The 23,232-nt window shown below is 38.7% G+C and overlaps 1 protein-coding gene and 1 long non-coding RNA gene across 2 annotated transcripts in view; one reads left to right on the forward strand and one right to left on the reverse strand.

The window, feature by feature from the left end:
• Positions 1-19,440, forward strand: part of LOC119842419 — a 32,482-nt gene extending 13,042 nt beyond the window's left edge. The window contains exons 5-9 of the long non-coding RNA XR_006275471.1: positions 1,483-1,631; positions 11,454-11,601; positions 11,724-11,819; positions 13,480-14,049; positions 15,727-19,440. This is a non-coding gene — a long non-coding RNA (uncharacterized LOC119842419). The remainder of the gene's footprint in view (positions 1-1,482; positions 1,632-11,453; positions 11,602-11,723; positions 11,820-13,479; positions 14,050-15,726) is intronic.
• SS18L1 (SS18L1 subunit of BAF chromatin remodeling complex) overlaps positions 1-23,118 on the reverse strand; it is a 34,901-nt gene extending 11,783 nt beyond the window's left edge. Inside the window, exons 1-8 of the mRNA XM_038370530.2 lie at positions 22,729-23,118; positions 16,143-16,219; positions 13,208-13,292; positions 11,921-12,065; positions 6,597-6,794; positions 5,386-5,550; positions 3,798-3,899; positions 3,125-3,217 (exon numbers count right to left, since the gene is read on the reverse strand). Coding sequence (XP_038226458.1) covers positions 3,125-3,217; positions 3,798-3,899; positions 5,386-5,550; positions 6,597-6,794; positions 11,921-12,065; positions 13,208-13,292; positions 16,143-16,219; positions 22,729-22,797 — 934 coding nt within the window. The 5' untranslated portion in view covers positions 22,798-23,118. The remainder of the gene's footprint in view (positions 1-3,124; positions 3,218-3,797; positions 3,900-5,385; positions 5,551-6,596; positions 6,795-11,920; positions 12,066-13,207; positions 13,293-16,142; positions 16,220-22,728) is intronic.
• Between the last annotated feature and the right edge of the window lie 114 nt (positions 23,119-23,232).

A 23,232-nucleotide genomic window follows, 5' to 3' on the forward strand; every position in this document is an offset into this window, starting at 1 on the left:
CCTATTCTAAATAAACACAGTTACTACAGTCTTAGGATGGACAGAGAAGGTTGGGAGAACTATAAAGCTCAGCAGTTTTATTTGGCCAATGGGGTTTACATGATGTATATATCAGAAGTCATGATTTGGCCCTGTATGATTTTGTTTTAAAGCAAATATGCTTTCTTTTTAAAAAAATAAATTCAGTCACCCAGCATTCATAGGACTAAATGCTACCCTATAATGCACACTAATTCCTATATGCTTCAATAGCAGTTATATATTAGAATTTTATGGCTGAACTTGATCCATAATGAGCAATACTATACTATGCAACTAGTCTAATAATAAAGGAAAATCAGTAAGGAAACATTTCATTTTCAAACTTCCACAGGTTATCGTAAAACAGAGTAGTGGGTTAAAAACTAAAATGATATTTTAGAAAACTCATTTCAGATACCTTTACAGAGTCCTCCTGAAATGACTTAGAGTAGTTACTATTTTCATTCAGATATTTAATTATATTCATAACTTTCAACACAGCTCTACAAATAGATTATATTTTAAATTTGTTTTACTCTTTAGAATAAGATTTTGTTTTTCAAAAACATGCAAAATGCATTGGCTTTAATTTGGAATTTGTTGAATCCTAGATCTGCATAAATTCCATTTTTGTGGAGCTCACAGTAGGGGCAGATGGGATATAAGGAGTTGTTTATTATCTATATCACTGAACATGCAAATAACCAGCCTACCCCGAAATGGATAGCTTTTTCTAATTAAAAACTGTCCCAAAGGTAAACGAAGAGAGTCTAGATAACAAGAGTGCCAGGACACAACAGCTGGTGTCCCAAGAAGCCCTCCCACTGTATTTGCTTTCAGTTCATAAATAATAATATCCTTTATTCATATTTCCAAGGAAAATAAGGCATTTCATTGTTATGGAACCCAGCAGTTTTTTATTGGAACTATTAAAACATTTAAAGGGAAATCCAGTTTGCAAATTTTTGAACAACAAAAATTAACAAAGTCTCTACATAAAAGTTGGTTTCCTCAGATGAGATGTCATAGTAATTTAATTTAAGTGTTTCTAGTGATTAAGCTCCCCAAAGTGTTCAGGCAATGGGGTCATTAAATTGGCTGAAAATTCTACCATTCCTTTCTGGAATAAATATATTGAATCTTGCTGAATGACTAATATAGTGTCACTATTATCAAGGAGGAAAATAAACTTCATTATACTGACCTTAAATTTTCTCAGCCAATCAGAGTGCAGGAGGCTGTAGCACTACTGATGTGTGATACTCAGGTTTTTCTCATGCTTGATTTGCAAAATCACAGTGATACAGATTCTCAAAGGCACTTAAGTGCTTGACTCCCACTAACTTTCAATGGAAGTTAGGTGCCTAATTGAAAATCTTTCCCTGTATGATAATTTCTCAATAACTGTACTGTGAATACACAAATCTTTCTACTCTAACTGCTATAATCCCTTTGCTCCAGGTGATTCCTGTGCTAAAAAATTTGCCTGCAACAAAAGTATCTGCTACCATCTCTTCATCTTAAACAGACTAACTCCAACATTTATATGAAAGAAAAAGCATATTAAAAAGCAAAGGAAATGTGAGTGTCATAGTGGTGAAGATGAAATTGTAAGGTTTCTTTTTAATGTTAAAATCCTTTGACTCATTTCACTCACAACCATTTCTCTCCTCCTTATCCTCCCTCTTTGTTCCCTGTTGGCCAGCAAGGCTCTTCTCCCCAGAATAACTGATACATATTTGTTTACTTGCTGTTTTGAAACATAATGAAACAAAAAATATTAGTTATTCAAGGGAGAAGACCTTCCTTGACCTGTAAAAAGGGAATAAGTCAGGATGGGGGAAATGAAATAAGAGAACAGGAGGAGGAAATGAGGAGAGAGAATATAAGACCTTGTAACAGTCTGATAGCCTATGCCAGTTTTTGTATTTTTTCCCTTTTTCTAATTTTAAATTTGAATATTTAATTATACATTAAATAGTAATAACTCAAGTGCTTCCAGTTAACTTTGTAGGAACAACAGGCCTCATTCCACAGCCTTTACTCATCTCAGTAGTCCCAATTATATAAGCTGTTGGGTCTTCTTTATATTTACTTCTATTGCTCCTCATTATCTGCTCTGCTTCCAATTTTAGTGCTGTCTGAAAATTAAGAAATACTGGGCCATCATGTGATCTCAGTTACAGGTGTGAAACCCCATTCATTTGAGCTTTTGGCCAGCTGGCTTTTCACAATACTTAAAGACCAATATGCCCTCCCTCAATTTGAAAAAGTTTCCATCTATAAAAAAGAAAAGGAGTACTTGTGGCACCTTAGAGACTAACAAATTTATTTGAGCATAAGCTTTCGTGAGCTACAGCTCACTTCATCGAATGCATCCAATGAAGTGAGCTGTAGCTCACGAAAGCTTATGCTCAAATAAATTTGTTAGTCTCTAAGGTGCCACAAGTACTCCTTTTCTTTTTTGCAAATACAGACTAACACAGCTGCTACTCTGAAACCTGTTACTTTCCATCTATAGCGACTATTTGTTCCCTAATCTTAAGCCATTAACTCTAGCACCTCAGTTTATTTCCCCCACAATGATCTCTGACCTTAATGGTTAATATATTAAGAGCCACTTATATCTCAATTTAAAGTTAAATGAAAACATCATACAGTATGTTTTTTAAGAAAAGAAATAATTGTGGTATTATCGCTAATATTTCCTCACACATAAAAAAGTTTCTAATATCTAACACTATAACTGCATCTAGTTGAGCTACACATGTTCTGTTGTCAGCGATGGGTTGTTTACTAGTGCACACAAGGCTTATGTATGAGCTATTAACCATTAACCTTCACAGTCACTAACATTATCTAATGTTGTGCATAGTGTTTTGAGATATATGTAATATAAAAGTTGCTATACATAACTAAATTCTATTTTATAGACACGTCTGAATAACGTTCAATTTAGGAAAATATTTTAGTCTAGCAGCTGAGCAGTGTTTTAATTCTGCAGAAATGCTATAAAACAGCTTTCATATTTTTCCTAAGTATACTTGGTACTTTATGTAGCTTAGAGCTTTTGTTTGCATAGATTGCAAATATATCATCTCACCTCCTTCATAGTAATGTTGTGTGGAGTCCTCAAATGACCTGTCATAGCTCTGCTCGGTATAGGATGACTGCTGATATGCATAATCACCATGACCTGCAATCAGACAATAAGAAAGAGACAAAATGGACAAGGTTAATCAAAAAGGTTCATCTGATCCATAGTTTGTTTTGGCACATGTATTATATAATTGTGTGTGTGTGTGTATTACACACAATGTAGAGAGTACCTATTATGTTTTATACATAATTAAATAATTACACACACACACACATACAGAGTTTAAAATCACATAGCTTCACAGATTAGGACAAGAGAAAGAAAGAGCTCAATTGGGCAAATCTGAGGTAGATAGCTTGCTGGTGAAATGACAATGCATTTGCCAAGTCAGAAGCAGCACTCCTCGCTAAACTGAGTGTATACCCTATCCCAGAGATTCTCCTGTAGGCTTTCTGCTCTTTTCAGGATGCAGCTGGTAATGGTGCTACAATGCACGTGTGTACACAGAATCGTATGTATTGGGAACAGGAGTTGCTGGCATTTCAGGTTGGAAATAAATCTTATAGGTGATTTGGTTTCCAATGTTTTAACTCTTGGATATGGCAGTTGTACAATTCAGTACCACATCAAGCTCTGCTGAATCAATATTAGCGTTACTATTACTCAGCAAAATTACCATCTGGATAATATTGCTGGTTCATGGGCTCTGATGAACCTTGTCCATGGCTGTACTGTTCACTGTAATACTCCTCCTGCCCCATATACTGCTGAGAGGAACCTGTAAACCAAAAGGAAAGAGAGAGAAAGAGAGAGTGTTTTAAGTAGCCCATGAATCCAAAGGGATCATTCATTCATCATTATTTAGATATTCTTGAGGTGAATAGTGTTTTCTTCTGGGAGAAATCACTTGAGTTTTACATGTTCATAACTGTTTCAAAGATGTTTTTTCTCATTGGAAAGGAAAACTGCTTTTGCTAAATCTGAGAATGAAAGTATAGTTTAATACTAGAATTGCATAGCTGCCATAAGAGGGCATGAAAAACCCTACAAAATTAATCTACTCGCCCAAGTTGCCCAATAGCATAAAACCCAAAGGAATCCTGTGCTTAATAATATAGTTAGCATTAAATGTCTATGAGTATCCAATTAGAAAATAAACCAAAATTTCATAATTTAAATTCACTTTACATCAGAATTGGCCTAGCAGTTTCTTCACTTTATATAATGGTTTTCCAAGATGTTTTCAGTCAAGATTGACAGTGGTGCAATTATCCTTTGATGCCTATTGGAAATAATTTTTCTAATAATTTTATTAAGGCTTATCATGACTCAGTTTCCACACAAACGTTAATCCAAAGGCCACTTGGTATTGGTTACATCTAAAATATCAATATAAGCATACACTCCCTAATATTCTATACCCTAGCAACACTACAAAACACTTACAACAGGTGCAGGCCCAGGAGGTACCTTCCTATCCTGGCGTGACACCTGAGGTTAAGGAAAGCTCTGACAAAAACTACTAAAGAACCTTGCTTTTTATACACTATAACAAACAAGTAATGTCATTGCCGGTTATCGGACCTTACGCAAAGACAGAAGAGGGAGTCACAGGACTATACCTTGCACGTGATTTGCAATTAACCATGCTTTCCCTGTTTCCCAAGCCTTAAATAAGATAATGCTGGTATTTCTAGGGTCACTACAAATTTAACCCAAACAATTATTTCTCATGTTTTTATTCTTTGAGCTTTTTGTTCATGCTAACATTCAAACTCAAAATCATAATTTACTTAGGTCCAATGTAGGCCCATATTCCTACAGTTCCTTCCATCACCTTTATATTATATAAATCTATATTTATAACCGAAATCTCATTTGCAGAGACCTCTTCCTTATTAAGACCAGTACCACATTGGAACTAATGGCCTGATTCAAAGCCCACTGCAGTAAACTGAAAGAATTTCATTGACTTTAATGGTTTTTGGATCAGACTCTTGGTCTTTTTCTTTATACAGACAGATGATGCCCCATAGGCTCAGTCATTTCTGAACTTTAGAAATGGAAAGCTATGAAAATAAAACTAGAGCAAAACCTTATTGACATTCTACCTGCACCTTTCATCCTGTTTGGCATTTCCTGTCTTATCAACTTTCACTGGGGGTCCCTCATTCCCAAATCATTATGGCTTCTGTGGTATATTTGTCTGTGACAGCAGGAATGGTGGGGTAGCCACCTTTCTGGAACTGAATAATGCACTTTACCTTGCTGAGAAGGTCTGTAAGGGCCCATGGGTCGCTGACCCATCATGCTGTTGCCTTGATTGCTCTGACTCATCATGGCAATTGAGGACTGTCCTTGGTAATGCTGGCTCCCTCCTTGTGCCGAGTTGTAGTGGGATGTTGCCGCTTGCTGGTGCATCATGGAGACTACAAAGAACATAGATAAAATTGTTTTCTAAAGGGATATCACAATTCTTTTCCTACTCTTTTTTTAAAATAACTAAAATTGTCAGCCAATTTAGGCTTTTCAAGTTGCATTTAGATCATCATTCAGTGAATCCTTCACGAGGGGGACAGGAAAAAAAAGACAGAAATTGTTTCCTTTTTCCCAGTGTGTATATTTAACTTTTCTACATTCTAATCTGAACCCATATGCTGATAACATAATCAATTCATACCATTATATTTCTGTCAGATATTTTAAAATACATCTGGTCTCAATAAATAACAGAAATCATTTCTGCAACATGATTACAGAAAAGGGCCCTGTATGAGGAAACTGAAATATTGGTTCTTCTTCACTTGCACCCTTATCTTCAGCTCCATTTTTTTTAACCAACTTCCTCTTTCCTCTTCTACCTTATTTATAGGCCTGATGACTACAGAATTGAAGTTGAAGTTGAAGTTACAGTATTTTTTTTCTGAATTTCACATTACTTCCTTGAAAGAATTCTTTAATATCTGATATGCTATTCATTACCCAGTGGTGAACATTTTTAAGAGACAGGGACAGATTCTCCATTGCCCTCTGGCCCCTCTGTGCCACTCCAGCAATGTGAAAGGCCTATAATGGGAATGGAAATATCCTCTGAGGAATATCACCAGCATGGCAGCTTCTTTAGCTGGCATAACTATTCTATGACAGCCCCTCTGACAGCTCAGAACATATCAGGGATATGTCAGAGTATGACCAGAGTGCTGCACTCTGGATATTCATTCCTTCCACCACACGCTGAGGACCATGAGAAATAGAATGGAAGTCAGAGTGATGCTGAGGCTATTCTGACTTATTCTGAGTCCAGAAAATACTGAACACAAAGGTAGTTTAAAACCACCTCTTCTGCATCTTTGCTCCCGTGCAAGAACAGAGTTACAGAAAGTATTTACAGCACATTTTCACATGTTGTGCATCTTTGAGGCCACTGAAAAGTCCTTTCAATCCCAAAAGGAAAGGAAAGGGAAGGGAACCTTACCTGGGTTAGACTGCATGCTGATATTTGTTCGAGAGACGTAATTGCCTATTGACCCCTGGCCTTGCATTGGCACGTTCTGAGATGCAGGCACTGTATGGCTATAACCAGGCCCAGTTCCGTGGCTGCTCACGGTCATACTCAGAGAGGTTGTGGGCATCGTATTCTGACCTGACTGCTGCATAGACACATGATTAGGACCTAATAGATCACAACAAGAAGAGTGATGCTGTTATTGGCAACTTACGTCGAGTATAAAAAAATGTAGTGCCTTACCTGGATTCTTGTTATGGTACCTAGGAGGGGGTAAAAAAAATAAAAATATAAAATATTTTATATACCAAGGGCCATAAAATAAAAAAAATAATACCGCCCCCGCAATCCCCAACATTAAAACCCCTGTGAGTTACAAACAGCCAAACATACCACATACTGTCTGTTATAAAGCTAGAACCTTGTCCCTAAAGACTACCAAACTTGGCTTTGCTGAACTACAAGCAGGAACAAATTTCAGAAGTGAAGGCTCTCCGACTAGAAGGCTCTGCCAGCTTTTCCTAAGACAGAGGCAAATCTAATAGTATGACTGGCAAATGCCAGCTGCAGCTTCAGCCTCTAAACTGAATCAAGAACTCTGGGAGTATCCAAGCCCTTCAATAGCTCAGGTGTTCCCTGACTAGGTTCAACCCCTGCTTCCCCTGAGGGTTATCAGCTACCCCTCTCTTGTAACAGGTGGTGTTGGGAGAACCCAACAGAGACTGACAGCTCCTCTATGCTGCTGTTGCATCAAACACAACTGCTCTGTGCCCAGCAGCAGTACCAACAGACTTTCTCCTCTGCTAGGATTTAAAAAGACAGAACATACTCAGGGACCCTGACACCAGATGGGCAGTGGGAGAGAGGAGCTAGCTGGATGGGGAGGGAGGGTGGTGAGGTATCACAAGGCCCCATAAAGGGGAAGGGAAGAGAGGAAATGGAGGAAGAGGTCCCTCAGTAAGCCCGCTATATAAGGAGAAAGGGAGCCCCACCAAACCTAATTAGAGTAAAAAGGAAAGAGGGGGATGAGGGCACTCGTCCTGCCTCTGCACTGCCTCTGCAGCTATCACATCCTCTTTCTTCTGTCTTCCCTGAGCTTGACTGAAGATACCCAATAGTTTCAGAGGGAAAATTCTCCAAAACACCATGCTAACCCCTACTACCGTGACCATCATCCTTCCCTTCCCAGTTCATTTGCTGACTTGATCCCTGCACTAGGAGTTCAACCTTTGGGATTCATACTTATAGTATATTGCTAACTGTGACTGGGACACTATGTGCTTGCTTGGCTGATTTTGCTTTTATAGAGGTCTGTAAAAGCCCAATCCAAAGCTCACTGAAGTCAACACAGAGACTCCGACTGACTTCAGTGGGTTTTGGATTGGGCCCTAAATAAGGATAACAAGGTTTCATAGGGGCCTCTGAGCCAACCTATATACTAAATGCAAGTTTTCTTCAGTGAACAACCAAAAATGTAGAGCTTTGTATTACCAAGCCTGTTCTTAAGCATAAACAACACAAAGTGATTTCCTGGCACCCACGCTTTTGGGGGATGATCCCACAGTTCTTTCCTGACTTGGCAATTTACGAATTCCTGATCTCCTCTCATGATGGTGAGAGGGGTAGAAACTCCCAGTTTTCCCTTGCAGTTGCACGATACAGGAAAGAAACTCATAATTTCATTCAACTCTCCAGCAGCATGGAGCCTCACTCTTGTTCAGGGTCACTCAGTTGATAAAGCTGACCTTGTTTTTTCATACACATAGCTGTAAGTTGTGGTCAATTATCTGTGGTACTAATAAAAGCCAACAGTCAATAAGAATAGCTATCAATATGCTTTGGTTGTACTGGGGGCTGTAAGCACTGTCCTACTTAAATTATCATATATTTAATTATCTTAGCTCTTACTGTTATTGGATAACTAACTTCAATTATGCAAGACCAGGTTCTTCTTTCATATGCAGTATTGCTCTAAATTCTTTTAGCAACTTTTTGCAAACTTAGTCATATTTACTGTGCACTTTTTCATATTGTTGCAAGACCATTTAGATGGAGACACATGCAGGATCTCCAAATAAGAAAATGTTTTCATGTTATTTTGCTTTAATTGATATTAATTTTATTTATAGCCTGAACAGCATCTTAAAGTTTTTTGAATACCAGTTTTCCGTAGGTATTCTTAAAGTATTTACAAATATTGAAATGACAAAAATTGCTGTAGATTGTTTTATTTCCCCACTTATAGAGAAACTATGGACCAGATTCTCAGCAAGAGTAAACTGGTATAGTTCTGTTGAAGTAAGTGGAGCTATTCCAATTTATGACTGCTGAAGTCTGATCCTACAATTATTACGTCTTATAAAGCTGATACTTGTTCTTCAGTGAAACAGAAGACAACATGGAATTTGAATGAAGAATGGCGTTTGTAATCTGTCTGAGTGAGAGTCCTTCTGCTGATGGATCTTACAAAGACTGCAGGCTCAATTAACTACAGTGTTGATAACTCTTGCAATATTTGTTGGTATTCTTAAAGCCCAAGATCCCAGATTTATGTTATTACATGAGAATCTCAGCTTTCATTTAAAAAACAGTATGTTTCTGGCACTCATTGTTGCAGATAACAACTTTAAAACATGACCTAAATGTACTTGAAGCTTGAAAAACTGAAGGCAACAAAAAAATAAGCACCTAACTTTTTTTTTTAAATCTTGCGATTTTTATAAACCAACCATGTGATTTTTGGAGTCGGAGTCAGGATTTTTTAAGGAATGGGATTAGCAATACTGCGATTGACCACGAGTGGTATGGCTGACAGACTTTACAAACTGCACAAGCAGAACTTGTAGACTGGTTGTTTAAGTTTGGTGGTTTTCTCTGTACATTCAAGGCCTGAGAAATAACTGACTTCCAATTGGTGTACTAGGTGGCCTATCTGAAATGCTAGAGGTAGTTTCTGTCCACTTCCTGGTAGACGGTTGTCCCATCACCAAAATCACCATCACACTTGGCATTGCTAGCTGTCTTATGAGAGATGTTAAGGATTGAATAGATGTTGGGAACTGAACTACCTTCTCACTTCTAGAAGGGATCCTTCTAAGACCTGAGGATAATGGAGGGTCAGTGTGCAGAAGCTTGTATTGCTGCCCCCTGTGCTGTACCTGTGATGCTAAGTAAACAGAGAACTTCAGTTCTGTATTGCTGCCACTCAAACACTTTCACAAGTACTAGAGCTTCATTTTCAGAATTGCATGTACATTTGTGTACAGTTTGCAAAAGTTACTATCATCCAATGGTTGTTCAGCGGCCTGTGTGAAATTAATGTGTCAGTCTTAGTCTAGTTCTCAGTGGACTGGTGTTCTCATCACAATATCAACTGGCATTAATCAGCTGCTTTGCTGACATTCTCAGCAGAGACCAAGGATTGACTGGGCATTGAGACTGAACTACATTCTCACCTCCTGAAGTCCCCTTTAAGTCCTCCCCTTAGGTCAGGGGACTTATACTGCTGCTGCCCTTGCTATTACCTGTTCTGTGGATAAATAGAGGACTTCAGTCTCCAGGGCTGTCACACACACACAAATGTATGGAAAAAAACAACAACAATAATGAAAATGTAGCTCAGGGGTCGGCAACCTGCGGCACGTGTGCCAAAGGCAGCACACGAGCTGATTTTTAGTGGCACTCTGCTGCCTGGTGGGGTCCCGGTCACCTGTCCCACTCAGCCTGCTGCCAGCCTGGATGGATGGAACCCTGGGCCGGCAGTGGGCTGAACGGGCCGGCGGCCAGGACCCCACCTGGCAGGGGCCGGCAGACAGAACCCCAGACCGGCAGCGGGCTGAGTGGCTCAGTGTGTCGCCAGTCTGGGATTCCGTCTACCGCCCAAGCTGCTGGTCTGGGGTTCTGTCTGCCGGCCCCTGCCAGCCAGGGTCCCAGCTGCTGGCCCCGCTCAGCCCACTGCCAGCTAGGGGTTCCGTCTGCCGCCCGCACTGTCAGTCTGGGGTTCCGTCTGCCAGCCCTGCGCAGCCCGCTGCCAGCCCGGGGTTCCGTCCATCTAGGCCGGCAGCGGGATGAGCAGGGCTGTCACCCGGGACCCCAGACTGGCAGTGCGGGTGGCAGACGGAACCTCAAACCGGCAGTGGGCTGAGCTGGGGTTCCATCTGCCAGCCAGCGTCCTGGCTGTCAGCACAGCTCAGCCCGCTGCCAAAGTTTGCCAACCTCTGATGTAGCTTCTTAGTGCACAGAACAATCCTTGCTGACTGATTTCTGTTATTACTGAGTACCAGGTAGGAAGAACACTGCAATAGGAATGCCTAGAATAAACTTTAAAGGTCCAATTCTTTAAAATGCAAAACTATTCTAAGTAGGATTCTCATCCATTAATTTACAGAGACACTAGTAACTTGAACAAAAAAATAGTTAAGTAATTTCATGACATACATCTGCCCCATAGTCCTCGGGCCAATGTTTGTGGAACAATCACGTTTTCCTATGTTAAAAACTTGTTTTTCCTCTCTAACACTTTGTGAAAGACCAAAGCAAAGGGAGAAAACTGACTAAATGATTATGAAGTGGGATAGTGAAACTGACCATACATCAAATGTCAAATATAGAAAAAAATAGAAAAAAAAATCTCTTTTCTTTCAGTTACATTCATTTATGGTGCTCTTGCAACAACACAGGTATAAAAAATTCATACAGAAGTGTGTTTTTTAAATTTACAGTTTTCCATTAAATGTTCTATGTAAGCTATTTGGTTATATTATACAACATTTTAAAGGCTACTCTAAAAAAAGGAAGACTAATGTAACTGCATTTTATTTTTGAAAGGGTACTTATCTTAGAAGAACTCTGAAGTATGAGGAACTGATCTTGCAGTTTTTACTCATGGAAACCATCCCTGCTCACCCTATCCATCCCATTGACCTTTATGGGGCTGCTTGCATGAGTGCAAAAGGGTTGCAACATACAACTCAATGTATGTTTATTAGTAAAACTATTATGCTATTTAATTTTGAAGTATCTTTTTATTGGTGATTTTCATTGCACGTTTTAAAATATTTTGTTTCACATTTATTTCCCCTACGTAAATCTACTAAGTGGACTGAAGCACTTGCAGAATCCAAGCAGCAGTATAAACTGTAGCCATTTTGTGAATATTTCGGCACGTGCCTGAAAGTCCCATGTGGCTGAAAGGTGAGTTACAGAGCTGTAAAAGACCTCTTCTAAGTATATTCTGCATTAATGATTTTGTTGCTGGGCAACCATAAAGAAGCACAAAGAGGAACAGAGCTCACCATTGCTAATCTGACTCTGCATGAGTGAGGAAGGAGGAAGGCCTGTCCCAATTGCATCACTGAGATTGCTCTGTGAATGGAGAGATTGGTTGGATGCATTCTGAGTCATTCCTCCTGGGCCCAAATTCATGTTTTGCGTTGGTGGCTGCAAACAACAAGAAGGGGAAGCAGATTTTTGGTTAGGTTTTAATTAGAAAAATAATAACCCTGAAACTAACCTTATTATGAACACAAACTGACTCATCTGAAAATGTGCTTCCAGATTTTAATCTTACAGATTTGGGGCCTGATCCTGCAAACCTTTATTCACGTAAGTATTCCTTATTAGCCACTGGAACAATTTACCAAGGGTTATGGATTTTCCATCATTGGAAATTTTTAAATCAAGATTGGATGTTTTTCTAAAAGATGTTCTCTAGTTCAAACAGGAATTAACTCAAGGAAATCCTATGGCCCGTGTTATGCAGAGGGCCTACATGATCAGAGTGGCCCCTTCTGGCAGCAAAATCTAAGAAAATATGGTCTATGGTCTCAATCCTTCAGTTCCTATGCAGGCAAAAATGCCTTTGAAGTCAGTGGGAGTTTATCCTGCAAGAGTACTGCAGAAACAAACCCCATATCTTTAGATCACAGCTGTCAATCTGGCATAGGCATTTTGCATGATTCTGTCACTGAAGTCAATAACAAAGCTGCTATGGACTTCGGTGGTGCAGGACCAGACCTTCATAGTAGGCGTATCACCAAAAAAACAGGCTGATAGTTTATGAAGAAACATTATGCAATATTTAATCATGAACTGGTGGCAGATTTAAGGACCAATGTACCTTTCAGGACTAGAAATGGCAGCCTTGTACCATGAGAAAGGGAAGTTTCCAGTGGCACACACAGCACTTGGTTAAACCCTAAGAAGGTCCTGAGATATTAGCACCATACACTAGTGACATTTTAAAATACAGAAAAGCTATTTTTGGTTATTTAGAGATTTTTTAATAGATCCTGTTGAACCCTGTACAGTTGGATTCATGGTAATTTAGGCATCTGGCTCTGCAGGTGGCAGGATTAAAAAAAAAAGTCCCGATAAATATTTAAAAATCAATAAAAACATGCATAGAGTAGTTTTTCTATTACTGTCCGTTGAAATCCAGAACTTTTTTTTCAGTATTTGTTTCCTAAAAAGGTTTATTAAAAATGGCTAACTAGTAACAGCTTTTTGTCACCAATCAATATTCAAATCATTGTCTCCTTGGTATAGTTAACATTGCGTTTGATGTTAGTATTGGTACTTACTGCAGGAAGCAGGGACTGCATATTCTGGTTAGAGTCTGCTATTGTTGCCAGGTAAACCAGGTTTCTGTGCAAGATTTGTTGGTATCTAAAAGATAAGGAATAGAGCTTACTTTGGGAAGACTTTGCAATACCAACATATCCCATTTCATGAATTCATTGCAGCCTTGGCGCCTCTCTGCTATCTATAAATCATCGGTAAATGTAAATTAGCCCACTCTCTTCCCATCTTAATAAATAATAATAACGACCATTTCTGTCCTGTCTCTTTTCAGAAAGTCTCAAAATACTCAGCAACTATTTTACAAATGGGTAAATTCAGCAAGTAAAGTTGGTGAGAGAGACAAGCTTTCGAGCTTACAAAGAGCTTTTCTTGGGGTCTCAATAAAATATATTACCTTGCCCACCTTGCCTCTCTAATACCTTGGGACCAGCATGACTACTACAACCCTGCATACATACTTGTTTGAAAACCCACTGAACGAGTGGCAGAGACAGATATTGAGCCTAGAGTCTTGATTTCTTGTCCCCTGCTGTAACAACTAGTCACTTTATGTCAGCACAGTCCTAAAGAGTATAAATTCTGGAGCTCCAGAAAACAACCTTTTTGCCCTGCAAGCAAGCTCAGGAGAACAACACCCTTTCAAGAGTGCTTTAACTCGCATGCTTATTGCCATCCACTAAAACCATCTGAAACATTCATGTTTCCTTCCAGTCATCAGTGAACTTTGAAAAGATGATGAGAAGCAGGAGAGAACCTAGAAACAAAACATTAAAAACTGTGCCATTGACCCAGGAGGAAATTCAAACTTGTGGAAGCTGGAGAGGCATCAAAAAAGCAAAAGGTAACTTCTTTTACTGTCAGGTTTCAGAGTAGCAGCCGTGTTAGTCTGTATTCGCAAAAAGAAAAGGAGTACTAGTGGCACCTTAGAGACTAACAAATTTATTTGAGCATAAGCTTTCGTGAGCTACAGCTCACTTCACCGAATGCATCCGATGAAGTGAGCTGTAGCTCACGAAAGCTTATGCTCAAATAAATTTGTTAGTCTCTAAGGTGCCACAAGTACTCCTTTTCTTCTTTTACTGTATGACTTTTCTTTTGGTGGGCAGTGGGGGAAAATGAGGTAGCAAAATGAATCCAGAACAGTGACAAGAATGAAAGTGATGGAAAGGAGGAGAGAAGCATGGTGCAGAGAAGGTACCTGAACTCTTAAGGCTTTGAGTTATTTTTTAATGTTCAGGATCTTTTGTGAGTAAATACCAGTGCAGGAAGTAAATACCCATCTCCCTACAGAAAAGGATTCAGATCTACTGTGATGAAGTCTTGAATCATTAGCATATAACAAGGCAAATGCCTCTCTCTCTCTCTGTATACACACTTTCCTTTTTGAAAGAATAACAGCTTTCTTTCTTTGAAAGAATAACAGCCTGCCCTCCCTCAACTTGACCCCTCATTGGGCAGGTTTGGCCTGTTCCTACTGAAATCTAATCCATGTTTACAGTAAAAGTGCATTGCTTTCATGATTAAGAACAATAAGTAGTGATGGAAACTAACAAGCCTTTATTCATTTTATTTTGGCATAGATCACCAAAATCCTTGATCTCTAAAACTTAAATCCCCTTCTGATAAAACTATATTATCAACTTTGTGCATTCTATAAAATAATTACCTACCTTCTAATATTTATCTCCTTTATTTTGCCATAATCCTAAATTCACACTTCCTTATAATTATTTTTATAAGCGATGTGTTGAAAATATTTTAAAGACTAATCATTTTCTTTATAAGAAAAGGAGTACTTGTGGCACCTTAGAGACTAACAAATTTATTAGAGCATAAGCTTTCGTGAGCTACAGCTCACTTCATCGGATGCCTCCGATGAAGTGAGCTGTAGCTCACGAAAGCTTATGCTCTAATAAATTTGTTAGTCTCTAAGGTGCCACAAGTACTCCTTTTCTTTTTGCGAATACAGACTAACACGGCTGCTACTCTGAAACCTGTCATTTTCTTTATGAACATCAGAACTTACAGAATTATATACAGACCTACAGTCTTATGATATTCTTATGTTATGTCTCCCCTGACTGTACATGCATAACGGGAGTTACCTGTATATGCCTCATAAGAGGAATATACCCTTTAAGGGCAAAACAGATCCTAGCTTTCATTTTCATATGGTAAAGACTCTTCTCACATACTAGTTGGGCATGTTTTTAAAAACAGCATAAACGTGGTATCATTCAATAATAGCCCAATCCTATGAGTTTTGCCTGCATCATGAGTGCAGGATTGGGTCCTAAAAGAAAATACTGTCTTTTCCAGGCAGAACTCAAAATTTCCCACAATTCACTTCTCCTACTTCAGATATAGCCTATGGGGCCAGTCCTGCAGTTGATCCACACTTGATTTCAAAGGGAATTCTGCATGCAAAATAATTCAGGATCAGGTCAATATATAAATTTCAAGTTATTCTTCATGTTTTTTAAAAATCAAAACTGCCATGATCCTTCCTCATTCCCAGTATTGCTCTTCCACTGAGGATAGTGATGTGCAAGTCACGAACTATAGTCAGTTTTAAAATTTTCCTTTGAAAACTGATGAAATATTCAACATTCTTGCTTATTTTCAGAAGGTGTTCTTTACCTCTTATCACCAACACCATTACTGTCTTGATTTCTGCACAAATTTTCCTTTGCTTTGATATATTATTGCTCCTGATATTTTGCACAACTACATTGCTCAGAATATCCAAGATAAAAAAAATACAGTGTCCCAAGAATAATTTATACTTGTTGACACATGGTAAATCTTAGAAAATTAGCACTCCATGTAGTCTTGCCAGTGGCAGTTGTGCAACACTATTCAGAGTATTCTTCTTGCACTTTGTTGTAAGAACAGGAATAATATCCAAAATATTCCAAAGTAAATAATACTCACTGAGTACATTCTGCTGTTTTGCCTTTGCTCTGATAGTCCATAATACACTGTATTAAGTGGTGATTTTCATCTAGCATCTGGATAAAAAAAAATGATCAAAATACTTGTTACTATGCAATAAGACTAAAAACACACCAAGTTCTGCTATATGTTTCTTCCTTCTGTGATATTCCACTCTCACTCGTTCTTAGCTTGATGGTTCTTTGTGCATGTTTGTTGCCTCCAGGTATTTATGAAGTTCCTAGACTGGAACAGGAATATTAATATGGAATCAAAACTTCCAACTACTCCCCAAAGTCAAATTTATTTCTTGAACATTACTATAAAATAAACTCCTGAGAGGGGGGTCCATTTTGTGTTAATCTTAGTCTGTAACTATTATATCTTATGCCTGAACAGGAATAACAGAACAGAAAAATATGACCAAAAAGATACAAAACTTCCTTATTAAAATACTCAGTGCATTGCTCTGGTTTCAGAGTACAATTTTTATGAAAGGTTTACTAAACACAACCCACCAAATTTTACAATTTGAGTTCATTTTAAATGGAGGAAAAATCAGAAATGAAAGATGATACATCTTATACTACTTAAAACATGTTTCCATAAAATTACAGCTCACAAAAGTTGTACTGTAGGCTTACATCTCATTGGTAGTTAATACTGTAAAGAATAAATATGTCAATACTATTTCTGTATTTTAGGGAGTGATTATTATTACTTAACATTAATATTGTGGTGGAACTAAGGGCTCAAACAGGTGAGGTCCCTATTGTGCTAGGTACTGTACAAAGATATAGTAAACAGTCCCTGCCCCAAAAGCTTACAGTATAAAATATGTTGGATGTTTGATTTAAAAATACACACATGAATATAAATAAATTTCAACATTAACCTTTTTATGCCATGTCCCTTTTGCATTCCAGGACAATGGCCTTATGAATGCATTTCTGTTGTCTCCTAAAGATGAGCAGAACATAGCTTGTACATCCATGTGAGCCCACTAAGACATATTGCTACAGTTTGCCAGAAAGATTCTTGAACAGTAGCAATCCCTGAGGCTACTTTGGATCCTTCTATAAGATATGGAAAAAGGCAGATATGTAGATACAATGGGAGGAGTCTGGACTCTATGGGTAAAGGGAGCATTGAACCCCCCCAGCATGTACTGTATTTAGTGCAAATCACCAGCTCCATATCTGAGCTCCAGAATCCTATATGGGAGTGTCACAAGTGCATATTTAAATTTTACATTTTTTGTTGAATTTGGGAAGTTTCCTTTCTTGCATTTAGTAACAATTACAAAATGCAAGAAATGAAACCTGACAGATATGACAGTTATAAAACCTAAACCTCCTTGTATTTGCATATAAATCTATGTTTCATAGATGATGGGGACAGGCTAACAAGTCTGCAGGCACAGAAAACTCCCAAGGTGTTTGCCGTGTGCCTCACTGTTCTTTAAGCCACAAAGGATCACCAAATAGATACTTCACAAAGGGCTGTGTAATTGGGCCATGGGGCACCCTGTGGCTTTTAAACCAAGTAGACCCATTGACTGATCCCCATCTGATCCTTATAGCCTGCAGCTGCAAACTGTGCAATCTGTCACAATTAGCTCAGGAGGCCCCAGTTTAATAAATTAGGGGAGATCCTTTTATCTGAATATGCAATTCCCTTGATCTGGGATATGAAACATATATACATGAAAACATTCACTTCAGAGCCCTTTCAAAAGTAACCACCTAAGAGCAGCTACTCCTGGTCTAGAAGAAACATAACTGCTAGATTCCCAAAAAACTGCACATCAGCCAGGGTACAAGTCTAGGCAGCTTTCAGAGTATCTCTGTATGGTCTCACACCTCATTCCAACCCATCTCCAAAATGCCTTTGCATGTTCCATAGGCCATGGAGCAGGCCTGCTGCAATGCAGTGCAGCACGTGAAGTAACTTCTTCTACAATGAGCAACCTATTTGTACACAAGTGGTCTGCAAGATACAATACTTATGGAATAGCCATGAGAACCTTTGTTTAATATTGGGACCAAGAGTTATATGAGCTCCCTTTGCCATGCATCTCAAATTCATTGGTTCATATGCATGCTTTTTTAATAGCCTTATAACATATGTCGGAGTTGAGCTATGTATTTTCTCCAAGTATTTCTCCTTCAGGAACACAATTCACACAATGTTTCCCAAATTGATCCTTCTACAACAACATCAGGAAAACTGTGTAATTCCCCTACCAGTTATGTACAATTTTTAAAGGATCTATTCTGAAATATGGATCTTTCCTTTTCCATTTATTGGAAACATGAGTCCTGCCCATCATCACGGCAAAGAGTGGGTTAATAACCATTTTAATCAAATAAATTCATCTCCTTTATTTCAAAATTCTGAACCTGAGTAAAAAAGCTTTGATAGGGCCAATAATACAGCCTTTATAGCTCTCCACTGTGGAGGCTGTTAAAAAATCTTACATGCTAGTAAAGTAGTTATAAGTCTGACAATAGTTGTTGTAAATGGGCAACAAGTCATCAGATGGTTCTGTTCTAATTAAAAGTTATGTGCTGGATTTTAGAGGAGTTTGGCCATAATACAGCTACATCCATATCTTTCTTGAGCCATTTGCTGTGCATTTTTATAGTACATTTATAGGCAGATATATTTTTAGAGGATTTAGCTAAAGTATACAACACTACAGAATCAATGGGTTTACTTTGTAGTCCTTAACACCAGATAGATTGTTGCCAGGCAGAGCCAGTTTCTCCACTAAATATCTGCATCTGATTCTAAAATACCTTTAAAAAATATCCATGGAACCGTATCATTGTCAGACAGTAAACTTTTACAGAGATTAAGTTCACATAAAATAATTTCAGACTATCCAGCTCTGCAGTACAGCAAATTAAGAAGCTAGCATGTGACGCATACTGCACTTGAAGAAGCACAATTTGAAATCTGCAACACTGACTAGATGGAAACTGCATTCACAGGAGAATTACATCACTCAATGTGTTTTTGCTCTTTGAAGTAGTTCTGTTCTGAGATAGAGAAAAATTTTGAGTAACCATGCACCAATGAGATGATGCATGGCAGTAGAATAGATCAAAAGCTCCAGTTGACTAGTCTATGCCTTAAGCAAGTTCTAGAGTGGTTAATTTGTTTCCAAAAAATGAGTGTTCCTGGGCAAAACGCAAGAGAGAGCATTTCATCATACAACCTACACTGCCTAAAATTCACATTTTGCTTATTGTAAAATGGTTTCAAAGACAGAATTATTTTGGTCTCCACCAATTTCTTAGTGAGTTTAAGATCTGCTATAGTATTTTTTATTATTTCCTTGATAATTTGTGGTGAACTTTCTACAAGTGAAAGAATGATGAGATAAAAGAGTAAAGAAAGCAGTATTTACAAAATTAGGGCCTGATCCGGCAAACAACTTAGACCAAGATCCTCAAAGTATTTAGTCGCCTAACTGCCATTGAAATTAATTAACCATAAAACCTTTGAGGATCTGCACCTTACTTATCAGGCATAGTCTATACTACTGTGCGTAGTCCCATTAAAGTCAATCATAAAGATGTGCATGGTTGTAAATATTGATATTAAGTGCTTGCATGATTGTGCCTGTGTTTTTAAATTTACTTTATCAGGAAATGTGAAACATTCATTAAATATTTTCCACACAAAGTTAGTATTAATTCATCTATATAGCTGCGTGTTCTATTTAAAGAATCATTCTTGACAAATTTACATACAGCCAAAGGATCAAACATGGAAAAATTGGCAAAAGCAGTATTATCATATTCCTGTCTTCTAGCCAACAGCAACCCCACACACAGCTCAATATTTCTCTTGCTTCTGTATTTGTGCAGACAGAAGGGGTGTGTCATAGGGGTGTGTCATTACCAGGCACTGGGGCGTACTTGCAGATCACATACCCTGCCTGCTAGGGTTCACAACATCCCTGTGACTCCTGTCATGAAGGGTCTGAGGAATGGAGGTTCTGTTGTATCCTGATGTGGCAGACCTTCAGAGTTTACTTATATCCCGGAAGGTGATGGGAGGAGTCAGAGTCATGGCAGACATGATCCACATTTCTCCTTTACGTTTTCTATTATGCACTTAGGCACACACGGGAACCTGGATTTGGCACAGAATCTTTATGAGCAAAATACTCCTGTCTGATTCACAGTGAAGCTCTTTGTTTCATATTCTGCATTCATGATGCAGAAATTCCCAGTGCAGAATTGGTGGAAAATAGAAAACAGAGCTCTGCAGAGCAGCATGGGTAACTTTGCTGAAAAACAATACTTATCTTATAGGATGCTAGAAAACCTTTTTAAAGTATCACTAATAAATGTCTCAGCTGATAGCAAACTCACATGTAGGAAAGCAGGCTTAGAGATCAAGTCTCATCTATGGATGTGTGTTCATATCCAGTACTGGCACTCCGGTGGTACTTTAAAAGCTTGCTGCACTAATAAAAGGGCTCTTTGGGTGGGATAATAAATTTAAATCCATTTTGCTCATTGCAAAAAGAATAGGGAATAGTTCTGGTGTTCTGACAGTTACTACATTAAAAAAGGACAAGGTTCTGATCTCAGCTGCATGGGAGTACATATAGGGTTAACGTCAATGCCCAGCCCTGCTCATGAGCTAATGCTAGGTACACAATCACCAATTCTGCAGTCCTAGTGGTTCAAGAAGTCTCACTTTCTTCAAGGAAAGTTTTGTGTAAGTAATGTAGTATTGGAATAGTAAAGGCTTTGAAGGAGCCATTGAAATTGAGTTAGTAACATGTATGATGAAAATTAGTTGCTTATGTATTTAAACATACAAGTAAGAATTGTGCATTTTTGTGAATTTTTTTTATTTAACTGGTATACAGTTTTGGCTCCTAAAGAGAACACTGTTGTGAATTCCCAAAGTTAGTGTCCCACAATTAGTTTTGACCCCGACTTCTAATCTATGATTATAAAGCCCACGGAGTTATTTATGTGTTTGTTTCCAGACAAAAACTTCAGTGCTTTTTGAAAAAGAAAATTGCTCCATATTCATGAACAATTCAACAGCTCAGCATACATAAGCAATCCTAAAGTAACAAGTCATTGAGTGTACCTGATAGAGGGAGTATTTTGTATATGTGAAACAAAATAGATTTCAGTTCCAAGATATTAATGCTTTGAAAATTGAGAGAATTATGAAAATTCTTTAATTATCCTTTTTCATGGAAATTAATCAAAAGTCATTTTAAAAGGACTACATTAAATGAATTGTGAAAGTCTATCTTAAATACACAAACATCCAGAGTTAAGGATAAAACTCCATCCTTAACCACTAGTGCCTAAATATTTCAGCATTTAAAAGTAAGTGGATGTGATCCCAATATCACATGTGCAGCAAGACTAAGACACAAGGGGATGAATTTCAGATTGAATCTCCTGGTGTTTACAGATGTACACCAGGCTCTTAACTCTCTTTAAGGTAGTTTGTCCTGCCTTAATTCTCTCGTACTTTGATCATATCCTCCATTGAGATTAATTCCCCTATAATTCATAAAACTGACAATAGATGATGGCTTGGCTCTGGAAGAAATGCTGATGAGCAACTGATTATTCTCTTAGCACTGACACCTTTTGTGCGTGAGTGTGTTCGCCATTATAATTTACAAATGAGCCATATTAGACCTTTATTCCTTAGTTCCACTGCACTGACTAGACAAACTCCTGCACAGCCAGCATTTCTAAAGCAAAGCAAAGCATGACATAAAATACACAGTGGAACTAGAAATTACACGTACTGTTTAAGTAAACCAGACCAAGGGCACAGACGTGTTCTGTATTGACATCTCCACACCTCTTCCATTATTTACAGTTATCTCACCAGTATCTCACCCCAGGCAGGTGGCAGGTTAGTGAGGGTAAGTATGTATCCCCCCCACCCTTCTGTTATTTTCTTACAAATACCCCTCATAACTTCCAAACTCGGTACCCTCAGCTTTGGCCTCCAGACGAAACCCAGGCTGAGTCCACAGAGAAAATCCTTTAAAACCTTTGCCTGCTAAACATTATACATGAACAACTGCAATTCCTAATAAAAAACCTTTGGTAGATGGCAATGAGCATCTTTATTGCCACACTTCGGTACCTCCCTCCATATTTTAAAAGATTAAAATCCTGCAACCATTAAAAAAAAAAAAACTTGTCAATTCACTGAGACAATTTTTTTTTTGTTAAGAACTGATATGCCGTCCAAAATGTGCAGATCCCTGCTTGCAATTGATCACTGGCATTTTTTTTCTTTGCAAGCACGAAAGATAATATGCAGCGAATTTTCTATTCTGCAGATCCTTCTCTGGCTGCTTCCCTTCTCTCTCTCTCTTTTTGCAGTGATCTGAACACCTTTGCTTTGTTCCACCTCCTCCTCCTACTCCCCCCCTCCAGCTGTCCATCTTCCCAACCCTTGCAAATTCACTAGTTTTCATGATCACTTTAGAATTAAGCCTCCTTCCCCAGCCACAGCACCATAGAGGGGATATATAAATAACATTTCTTGTCTGTATAAAAGCATGCTTTTTTACCTTCTGGATAGTTTGCTGGGTGACCTCCCCTTTGCCTCTCGGGCGAGCAGAAGCAAAGGCAACCGACATGGTGGGGTTTTTTAATGTGTCTATAATATATTGCTCCTAGGCTCTAATAATATTGTTATTATCTGGCTGCTATTGCTGTGCAAAGATTCTCCGCAGTGCATGGGGAGGGGAGCCAGCGCAGATGGTACAATCTGTGCCCTGCAATGAGCCAGGGGCACTGCACCACGAGCCTGCATGCACCACCCTCGCCCTGATCCCAAAGCAAGGTGGGGAGCCAGTTGCTGAGATTTGGGGAGGAGGAGTAACGGCAACCGAGTTGTCCCCCCCTCTTCCCCTCCTCCCCTTTGATCTGCACATGGTGCATCCCTGCTGCTGGGTTTCCTGTCGCAGGCGAACAGCATCTTTCTGCCTTTGCCAACTGCGGCCAAGTGCGCCAAGTGCGTAGGAAAAGAAGCAGGGTACGCCAAGCGCGTGGGGGGAAACAGACCGCACGAT

The sequence above is a fragment of the Dermochelys coriacea genome, chromosome 13 (assembly GCF_009764565.3).
Source record: "Dermochelys coriacea isolate rDerCor1 chromosome 13, rDerCor1.pri.v4, whole genome shotgun sequence".
Classification (NCBI taxonomy): domain Eukaryota; kingdom Metazoa; phylum Chordata; order Testudines; family Dermochelyidae; genus Dermochelys; species Dermochelys coriacea.